The 11,581-nt window shown below is 28.8% G+C and overlaps 1 protein-coding gene across 1 annotated transcript; it reads left to right on the top strand.

The window, feature by feature from the left end:
• Positions 1-859: 859 nt before the first annotated feature.
• On the top strand, positions 860-5,645 carry LOC107439543 (uncharacterized). The gene has a single exon (XM_016052172.4). The coding sequence runs from the start codon at positions 3,029-3,031 to the stop codon at positions 4,910-4,912; it is 1,884 nt and encodes a 627-aa protein (XP_015907658.2). The 5' UTR covers positions 860-3,028; the 3' UTR covers positions 4,913-5,645.
• The last annotated feature ends 5,936 nt before the right edge of the window (positions 5,646-11,581 follow it).

Below are 11,581 nucleotides of genomic sequence, written 5' to 3'. Positions count from 1 at the left end.
CCACGGACTATTATATGATAATTCGGCTGCTAGTTCGGTGAGTGCATGGTCAAGGGGGATTTCTTGTAGTAGGAATTTTGAGGTGATATTTTCTGTTAAGATGCTAGATTGGGTTTGGACTTCCATAATTTTGGTTAGCTTAGAGATTTCGATTGCCGTGTTCAAATTCGCTGTTTTAATAAGAAGTTTACCATTTCTAGTGTGCATACAAGATATTATGTTTCTAGGTTCTGTGACAGCTTTAGTCAGGTCCTCTTTCAGTATGATAGGTTTCTTCGGGAAGGAATTTTGTCCTATTGGGGTAAACATTATTGCGTAAGTAGACACTCCACCGGCAGTAGCATATTCGAGTTGTTCTGTGACCGTATCATTAAATTCCAAATTTGTTTCGGAGGACACTTTAATCTTTCGAGAGTAGTGCAGGTTTGTAGACAAATCCATCTCTTCCTCCCTCATGTTGGGGAAAGAAGGGGAAATATTTATACTTGAGAAAACTTGAAATTCGCTTACCTTGTTGTCGCCAACAGTTACTTCAGCCCGCACTAGTGGGCGGAACACAAAATAAGGAAATCAATTTGCTGATATAAATAATCCAAGTTTCTGTATTCCAATGCACAAGATAGTATTTTAATCCAATTTACAATGTTTAATCCGCTCACCCGAGATGGATGAAAACAGATGTTGACAGAGTTTCAAACAAAATTTTACGCTGACGAAAAAACGTCCGACACTGACGACTCCGAGAAGTCCGACGCTTTTACTTGTTGATTGACTGATGCTTTTTGCGTCCTATTTTTGTCCACTTGAATATATACCAGAAACAAATTATACTTGAGTAGATTTCAACTGCAACATCTACTGTCGTAAGACGAGGAAGTATTCAGCTAACTGCGACTGTTTAAATTAACTCTACCATTCAAGGAAAGCGTGACGTAATTTAAACTGTGGATATCTTAAAATATTATATATAATTTATATAGAAACTTCTATTTTGTATACAAATCTGTTCTAATTTAGGGAGTGTTGACACAAAATGTGATTAACGCACTTTCAATCATCGTGGAGAGAAAAGGATCATCAATTTAAGCTCAAATTCATCCTCTATAGCAATCAGAGGTGTGTTAAATGTAAACTGTGATAATAGTCTTCAAAGACACAAAAATATTGCATGCTAAAAATTCATGTGTGTGAATTCTGAGATGCAAACGAGACTTCATTAGTGAGGGATGATACGGAAATATCCCCATTAGCGAAATACTCTACTCGCAAAAATTCTCCCTATCACTTTCTCAATAGCATCATACTTTATTGCATATGCAGTTTTCTACAGTATACATGGTCTCTTAAAAAAGGATAAGCTAATATTATGTAGAAGCTTCCTCTACTTTTTAAAAACTGTCCCAAGGTTCTGGACATCAGGTGTGTTGAAGTTGGCAACCGGTAACGTAACCAACTCTCACCGCAAAAGATAGTTGTAACTTATTTGTTGAAAAATTCTTGGCTGAGATAAACTATATTAAAACGTACTTTCTTACTTATACCGAAGGTTAAATTTATAAGTCTCCATATCCATAATCTTACAACAATCAATATGGAAGCAATATAGAAAGCGCTTTAAAAAGGTTATTTCCATGCAGATCTAATTCATATATTATCTTCTTTATACGAAATAAAAATCGTTGTGAATGATAAAATATCTTCTTGCTGACAGTAAATAAAATTTATATTGTGTCTGCATAAATCTTTTTTTTTTTAAAGATTGTGTTTTATGATTTATATAATCAATACACTAGTCATTAAGTGTGTCTAATTTCTTTCTGGCAAAAGGAAACATTATTATTAAAGGCAATCTCATTCTATGTTGTGATATTATCAGCAAATTTTATCTGTGCAATGTATGTCATAGTTGCTATGATGTTCTGACAGAAAAATATTTACACATGGAAATTTAATGTTTGTAGTTTATGTGTTTATAAGTTCCCAAGTGTTGTTCATAGTTATACTTTTTAGTGTTAAACATTTTACTTCTGTTAAGCAATTTAATACTTGAAAATAGAATTAAACTCTTTTGACCTTCTCATATTTATGGTAATGAATAAGAGCTTGCTTTTCTTGTGCATGATAGAACATTGATATAAAAATTGGCAAAGTTTTTTTAAATAGATAATGTTAAACCTTTTGAGTTTGTGAAAGTGAAAAAAAAAATTTTTTTTTAACTATATTTCTGCAGTGTCTGTGTGAATAAATTACAAATGAAATCAAATTTGATAATTTCATGTTCAAAACAGTTAATATCAATATTGTTTATTCATGTTCATTTTTATAATATGTCTTCCTAATAACATTAATTTTACACTATGTCTGAAACTGCATTCATTAATAGTGTATCAAATTTCATTGGATCTAATACTTGAAGTTGTACATTGTTTCTGCAGTTTTTTTGTGATAAACATAAAGTGGAATAATTTAGTTTTGTATCTTGGCATGTTCAACAAAAGAGAAATATTATTGAAGTAGTTTACAAGTAATAGTAAATATTTACATCTCAATATATTTTAAATTAATGCTTTCACAGATGCCTCGATTAATAAATCATATGTCTGCTGTAAGATAATCATATTTCTACAGTATTTATATTTTACTTAATTAAAAATTTAGTCAAAATAAGTGACTTGATACAGCATGCTCTTTTTTGTATCATATGTTATTAAAAGCCTAATTCAATTCAGAATAAGTATCATTCTGTAAGTAAAGCTTATTCTTGTTATTCTAACAAATGTTTTTCAGGAAAAAGTTTGTCTAAACACTAAAATTCATACTGGTGAACAATCTTATTCTTGTGGTATATAAAATAAGGGTTTTTCACTAAAAAGTAATCTGACAAAACATAGTCGTGTTCATACTGGTGAGAAGCCTTTTTCTTGTATAGTTTTTCTCAAAGTGAGCTTCTGAATAAACACAGTTGTGTTCACACTGGGGAAAAAACCTTCTTGTAGTGTTTTTAATAAGAGTTTTTCAGAAAAAAGTCATGACTAAACATAGTCGTGCTCATACTGGTGAGAAACCATACTCTTGTAGTATCTGTAAAAAAAATTTTTCACAAAAAGATAGTCTCACTCAACACAATCGCGTTCATATTACTGAGAAACCTTATTCTTGTAGTATATGTAATAAAAGTTTTTCACAAAAAAGTAGTCTCACTACACACGGTCGTGTTCATACTAATGAGAAGCCTTATTCTTGTAGTATATGTAATAAAAGTTTTTCACTAAAAGGTCATCTCACTACGCACGGTCGTGTTCATACTGGTGAGAAGCCTTATTCTTGTAGTATATGTAATAAAAGTTTTTCACTAAAAAGTCATCTCACTACCCACAGTCGTGTTCATACTGGTGAGAAGCCTTATTCTTGTAGTAAATGTGATAAGAGTTTTTCACTAAAAGGTAATCTGAAAGACCACAGTCTTGTTCATACTTATGAGAAGCCTTATTCTTGTAGTGTATGTAATAAGAGTTTTTCACTAAAAGGTAATCTGAAAGACCACAGTCTTGTTCATACTGGTGAGAAGCCTTATACTTGTAGTATATGTAAGAAAAGTTTTTCACAAAGAGGTAGTCTGACTATACACAGTCTTGTTCATACTAGTGAGAAGCCTTATTCTTGTAGTATATGTAATAAAAGTTTTTCTCTAAAAAGTCATTTATTTACCCACAGTCGTGTTCATACGGGTGAGAAGCCTTATTCTTGTAGTATATGTAATAAGAGATTTTCAAAGAGAGGGACTCTCACTACACACGGTCGTGTTCATACTGGTGAGAAGCCTTATGCTTGTAGTATATGTAATAAGAGTTTTTCACTAAAAAGTCATCTCACTACACACAGTCGTGTCCATACTGGTGAGAAGCCTTATTCTTGTAGTAAATGTAAGAAAAGTTTTTCACAAAGAGGTAGTCTGACTATACACAGTCTTGTTCATACTGGTGAGAAGCCTTATTCTTGTAGTATATGTAATAAGAGTTTTTCACTAAAAGGTAATCTGAAAGACCACAGTCTTGTTCATACTGGTGGGAAACCTTATACTTGTAGTATATGTAATAAAAGTTTTTCACTAAAAAGTCATCTCACTACACACAGTCGTGTTCATACTGGTGAGAAGCCTTATTCTTGTAGTGTATGTAATAAGAGTTTTTCACTAAAATGTAATCTGAAAGACCACAGTCTTGTTCATACTGGTGAGAAGCCTTATACTTGTAGTATATGTAATAAAAGTTTTTCACTAAAAAGTCATCTCACTACACACTGTCGTGTTCATACTGGTGAGAAGCCTTATTCTTGTAGTAAATGTAATAAGAGTTTTTCAGAAAGAGGGACTCTGAATAAACACTCTCGTGTTCATACTGGTGAGAAGCCTTATTCTTGTAGCATATGTTATAAGAGTTTTTCACTAAAATTTCATCTCACTACACACAGTCATGTTCATACTGGTGAGAAGCCATATTCTTGTAGTATATGTAAAAATCGTTTTTCACAAAAAGGTGGTCTCGCTGCACATAGTCGTGTTCATACTGGTGAGAAGCCTTATTCTTGTAGTATATGTAATAAAAGTTTTTCACTAAAAAGTCATCTCACTGTCCACAGTCATGTTCATACTGGTGAGAAGCCTTATTCTTGTAGTATATGTAAGAAAAGTTTTTCACGAAGAGATTATCTGACAATGCACAGTCTTTTTCATACTGGTGAGAAGCCTTATTCTTGTAGTATATGTAATAAGAGTTTTTCACAGAAAGGTAGTCTGACAAGACACAGTCGTATTCATACTGGTGAGAAACCTTATTCTTGTAGTATTTGTAATGAAAAATTTTCACGAAAAAGTCATCTCACTACACATGGTCATGTTCATTCTGACCCATAACCTTATTCTTGTAAAATATGTTATAAGAGTTTTTCACATAGAGTGACTCTGAATAAACAGTGTAGTATTCATTCTGGGGAGAAACTTTGTTCTTGTAGTTAATGTAATTAAAGTTTTTTTACTAAAAATTATCAGAGAAAACACTGTCGTGTTCACACTGGTGAGAAGCCTTATATATGGGTGTGTAATAAAATTTTTTCACTGAAAAGTAGTCTGATCAAACACTCGTGTTTATAGTGGTGAAAAGCCTTATTCTCGTAGTATATGTAACAAGTTTTTCATTAAGAGGTAGTTTGACTCAACATAGTCATCTTCATAGTAGTGAGAAACTTTACTTATGTAGTATATGTAATTAAGATTTTTCGAGAAAGAACTATCTAACTATTAACAGTCATGTTCACACTATTTAAAAGCCATATTCTTGTTTTGTTTTAAAAGTTTTCTTTTTTTTCACTTAAGGTCCATCTAATTTATTGTAGTTTTATTCATATGCTGGTGACAAACCCCATTCTTTTAATATATTTTTAAAAAAAGCGTTTAATTTTTCCAATGGTGTCTTTACTGTTTGTGTTTTCACTGGTGAGATACCTTTTTGTTGTAGCAAAATGGAATAAGAGTTTTTCTCAGAAATGTCATCTGACTATATACAGTATTGTTGATACTAGTGACACCATATTTTTGAAGCATGTGATAAAATATTTTTTTAAATAAAAAGGATCTAAATCTTTGCATTCATGTTCATATTGGTTTTAATTTAACTTGATTACTGTGTTATATTTATTTACAACCAGTTATGTTTAACTAAAATATAAATTGTTATATATTTTCTTAGCATTAAATTCCTGAGTTCAAGTTAATGTTTTTTTTTTTTTCAATGAAAAAAAAGGATTCTAGCAACTTTTAATTAAAATTATTTGTAACATCTTTTATTTAATAAATCTTTTATAACACATGTTGTACAATTACTTTTATAAAAGTAGCTCTTGTAATTTTATTACTAAATGTTTTTTTTTTCTCTCTTTTTTTAAAAAAAAAAAAGACAAGTGGTGAAAAAGTTTTGGTACTAATATTTGTAATAAAAGTTTCACTAATTGAGAAAAAATTTAAGTTATATTAATAAGACAGTGCTCATTCTAGGCAGAAAAAAGGGCAGGGTGCAAAAGTTTAAAAAAAGGGCATTATTATTCTAAAAAGGCAATAATTTCTTCCTATAGGGCTTTACAAGTTCGATTAAAAAGCATTGTCAATTTTTTTTTTTTTACTTTTCTAAAAGTAGCAAAGCAACCTTATTAATTACTAATTTTTATTAATAAATTAACATATATATCGAGTTAATAAGCTAATTAGCTTAGTAATTTATTTAAAATGCATGCATATATTAATAAAATAATAAATTTATGTTTTTAAGTGTCTGTAGTTATGATTTAATAAATAAAATGATTAATAATAATTATGATTTTATGATAGTGAAGTAACTGCAAACTTTCAAAGACAAGTGCAACAAGGGGGTGTGATGGGTATTTTTCCTTTCCCATATAAATCTATGTATTGACAACAATAACAAACTGAATAAAAAGAGTTAAAAATAACAAAAGTTTAAGAAATCCATTGTATAGTTTGGGGAAAAAATAAAGAAGGGTTGAAGAAAAAAAGGGTATTAGTCCGTGGGCCGAAGTCTCAAAAGTAGCTCTAAACTAATTTTCGTTCCGACATTTGAGGGGCAATTTTATTTTACCAAAATAGAACACAATCTTGGCTGAGAATCATAAATTCATAAAGTTCTCCAAAATCCGACTGGCTATTAATTGATAGTTATCAGAACAATGAGGAACTATTTTATTTTCTCGAATTCAGTATTTTGCCCAAGAATATCCGAAGAGAAGCGTAATTTGACGTCACTTGGAAATGAATGGACCAATCAGAACAAAAGCAGTTGTCTGCATATTACGATAGCTTCCCGTTCGTTCACGCTTCTTTTGCGCTAAAACACTTAACAGTTTTTTATAAGTATCTACTTCAAAATTTTTATACAATTATAGTTACTTCAAGATCTCAAAATCTTTTTTTATTTTTTATTTTAAATTATGATTATTTGATAATTCACTATTAAAAGGTAAAACATAGACTATGACAGTTATAGTTGTAATATGAAGGGTTATAATACTGTATCTGCGATTATTTTTCAGTTTTTTTAAAATTATTTTTGTAAAAATACTTATACTTGAATTCTATAGAATATATAAATCTTTCCTCCACTCTGTGAAAATTTAAATTTGCATCAACTTTTTAAGAACTGCTACCCTACAGAAAATAATCTGATTTTCTTCAAAAATCTGGAGATATTTCTCCCTTATTTTTTAAAACGATACTTATTTTAGTAAGCTAAAAAACCCTTTTATACAAATGAATATTTTGAAATTCAGTTTAACATGAAAATAAAAAATTTCATTTGTGTAAAATTTTCAATAAATTTGAATTAATTTTTTTTTTTTGATTTGTTGCTTGGTACACTGTCTTTTACTGAAGCTTTAAAACTTTCTTTACTATATAAAAACCGGATATTTTACGCAATGAACTATCTTGATACATAATTTATTTGAACAATTTAACAAAGTTTGGTTTTTCATTATTTAAAATTTTAATGTTTTGGTACAGCATTAATTTTGAAAATAATAATATTGATTTAGAGAAAATATATTTAGAATGTAGAATTCATAGCGTTAATTGAAAAAAAAATGTTTTCAAGTGTTATTTCAAATAGTTTTTGCAAGTGTAGCAAAAGACAAATACAGAGTGTTCCAAAAAACCTTAGACAGGTATTGTTGAATATATTTTTATTTAGCAAGAGAATATAATTCCAGACATTAATATATTTGGAAATTTCATTACGGTTTGATATTCAATAATTTATTTACATTTAAGTGTAGAGACATTATTTAACTATTTTTCGAAATAGTGCCAGTTGGAAAATTGATTAAACACATTTTTTAAACCAATATCTGAAGTTAAATGTTTAAATCATGTTTTGAATCTACACTATTGTTTTCAAATTCAATTCAAAAAAAATATTCAATGATTAAATACAAAATTGTCAAATTTCTTGTTGCTGCTCCTACAGAGAAAACTTACATAAATTTCCTTAAATTTCATGATTTATTTTTAGTTTAGATTAGTTAACAGTTTTTTTATAGCTTAAGAGTAGTATTTATTTAAGAGGAGTATTTTTTATAGCTTTTTTGTAAGAGCAAAAAATAAAAATAAAAACATAAAAAGTTTTGTTTTCTTTTTTCCGAGTAAGCACATCTTAATAAAAAATTTTAAATTTATACGCCATTCAGAGTTTAAAAAGAAGTAATATTTAAGTAAAATTAAAATGCAAGCAATATAAGATGTGCGCTTGACTCTACAAAAATCGCAGATATTGGATAAATAAGCCATCAGAACAACCATCTTTTGAAACAATACTTACCATAGCACCTTTGTTAGTGAAACAAAAATAATAGTTTTTTTGAATAATGGATCATTAACGTTAATATGTAGATTTTTTAAACATTTTGGAACTAAATGTGAAAGTAATGAAAATTGTTTAAAACATTTTTTTTTAACATTTCATCAACATAACTACAATACTTTCATTTCTTCGGTGGGATCTATATATAAATATCCCCCTTAAATTTGTAACTCAGCAAATATTATTAAAATTAAAATAAGACAAATAATTCCTTCTCATTTTTCAGCTAAGTATATATTTTTGTATCTTAAAATCGGAGACGAATTCTTGATTAGGTCAGAGAGGCATCGCAATGCGACCGCCTGCACAATTCGAATTTCGGAACGAAAATCAAATATTTAACAGTAAAGCGGGAAAATGAAGCGTTATCAATATATAGTTGGCTCTAAAAAGAGACCTTTATTTAAATTTTAAAAAAAATTCAAAGGATTAAAATGAAATCGAGAAAATTATCATCAATGCAACCAACAATTTGCTTACAAACATTGCTGTAAGCGACTGTGAGGAGACAATGCGTGATTGGTTAGCTTGGCGGAGGAAAAAATAATTCGACGATTTCACTGGATGAGAGTACGAAGGCATACAGAAAAAGAGTGCGTCATAAAATCGATTGTCATTAAATTATGACCAAATAATATTTGGAGAACTTTATAAAATTAAAAATACTAAAACATTCTGAATCGTTTTGTCAAAAGAAAAAATTGCCCCCAAAGTATCGGAACGAACTTGAACGATAAATGAGTTTGGCCCACGGACTATATGGAGTCTATTACATCAGGGCACTAATTTACTTCAGGGGCAACAGGGTGGATTCTTCTGTCTAAAAGGGCAGCAGGGTGCTGCGCCCTGTTTACCCTGCCTAGAATGAGCTCTGAATAGGATTCAGAAGTTGTCTGTCTTTTATTGTTAGATAAATGTTAATAATCTGTTGAAATTTATACTTTTTAAATTTTTTCATATTAGCAAAAAGTAGTTATTTTAAGTCAATTTGTTTAGATATATAAAATAACTTGTATGTAACACTTAGGCTACCGGCATACATATTTCTCACAGAAAAGATCAATAATATTTAACCAATTTTAAAATCTATTGAGCACGGACCTACTGATTCAATGTCTCTCATAACATGATTACATCTAAGCTTGATTAACTTCAAAATATCTGTTAAATGCAATTTTATTCAAAACCAAAAATCCAGTCACAAAAATAAAATAAATTTAGTCAAAGATTTAATTAGTTAAAAATTTTACTTTTTTGAAAATTGATTAGTAATATTGAATTATAGTCTTTACAAAAATAAGAGTTATTCATGGAGTTTAAATGTTGTAGTGTAGCATTGAGAATTTACATTGAAGAAATTGTTTGAAAAATATTATTTTGATTTATATTTCAAAGTGTTTAATTTGGAATGAACTGAGAGTTTTAAAACATTAACATCATATTTTCTAGTTATTAAATAGTTTCTGCACCAGAGCGTGATATTAATAATTATACTTATGTGACTTAATAGAGAGTGAACGTTCACTCCTCTAGCATGGATTAAAGAAATATGAATTCTTACACGAGCAAAAAGTTTTATGTATGTCTTCGAAGTAGGTCATGATGAACATTTTTTAAAAATAAACATACATTATGTTCAATCGTTTGAACAGTTATATGTCGTATACAGGGTTGGCAAGGTTTAGGACAGAATGGATTAATCCACGGTTTAAACCGTCCTGTCCAAAACCCTTTTACTCAAATTATGTCACAATTTTATCTGAACAATATTTAAGGGGTAAAATAAACATAGAACTAATAACATATTGATAATTAAATATACCAGAGGATATTTGTTTTTAAAAGTATGTTTTATTAATATTGTTTGACTCTTCAATTTAAACAAAGGAAGATTAATCAGTAATCAAGTTCAATTGGTCCTCTCATTCAATAGTACATAACTGAAGTTTGGCCTTGCCATACAGGTTAAAATATTAGGGACTAAGTGCTTGGTTCGTCATAAACAGGTTTATTTATCTATAGTACTATTCAAGAATACTTTTATTTCAATCATGTTCAATTCTTTTAGCATAGTGGTGATACATTACCAGTGTCAGTAACTGAAACTGATGTTATGCCCTTCAAAACTGTTAATACATTTTTTAGTTATTTTGCATTTTCAATTTGAACTAATATATTTATGTTTAAAAACATTTTTTTTAAAAATAGATGTCTTTTTTATCATCCTGTGATGCAGAAATTATAACATTTTTTTTAAAAAATATTGTGAAAAATAAAAGGTTAATTTTTGTATAAATTTAGAATTTTTTTTAAGAAAAATTATTATTTTTTAATATTGCCATATTTATCCTTATGCAAAAATATTATTTATCAGTATTTAAAGCATATTTATATTTAAAGGATTAGTTATTCACTTTTGTTGTTCAATGAATTGTGGAGCTTTAAAAATTATAAACCTTTTCCTATTATATTATATTATTTTCCTTTAACAAGCTATAGTAAATCGTATAAAAAAATATCAAATATTTATTGATACATGTAATTATGTGTACAATGGTTACACCTATAGAATTTTTACCTTTTACCAAATATCAAGGTTTTGGACACTTTAAGACAGTTTAACCCAGTTTAGGACAGTTTTACCCAGTTTAGGACAGTTTTACCCAGTTTAACACAGTAAAACCCACGTGTCCTGTCCAAAACCAGTTTAGTACGTCCAAAACCCCAACCCTGGTCGTATAGCAAAGTTAGAAATGTCTAAAAGCCAATATATTATGTTATGGAAAAGCAACAACACTGCATTTTGTTTTTCCAAGATTTTTTTAATTTATTATTTTTCTCAATTTTATTTTTATATTTATTTTCATAATTTTTTTATCATTATTTTCAATTTATTATCAGAAAAATAAAGTGGTCTAAGGTCTGTTTATTATTTGTAAAAGCCAGAAGCACTGATAGCAGCTTTGAGGAATCAACTGTAATGTTTAAGTTTATTTTTACTAAATTAAGTTCGAGCTTTTCTGTTCAATTTATAATAGTTATTTTCTGTTCAATTCAATTAATTATTCATTTGAAAATAAAGTGCTTTGAATCCTGTTAAAGGATAATTTAGAGTTTTTTTTCTCCAAACAATTTCTCCTCTTGAAGTTTATGCTGAA

Source organism: Parasteatoda tepidariorum, chromosome 6 (genome assembly GCF_982258835.1).
Source record: "Parasteatoda tepidariorum strain Cologne lab strain chromosome 6, Ptep-v5.0, whole genome shotgun sequence".
NCBI lineage: Eukaryota > Metazoa > Arthropoda > Arachnida > Araneae > Theridiidae > Parasteatoda > Parasteatoda tepidariorum.
This window is presented reverse-complemented; position numbering and strand designations above follow the sequence as displayed.

Coding starts and splice junctions, on each gene's coding strand:
- LOC107439543 (XM_016052172.4), top strand. CDS start 3,029: ATGACTAAACATAGTCGTGCTCATACTGGTGAGAAACCATACTCTTGT.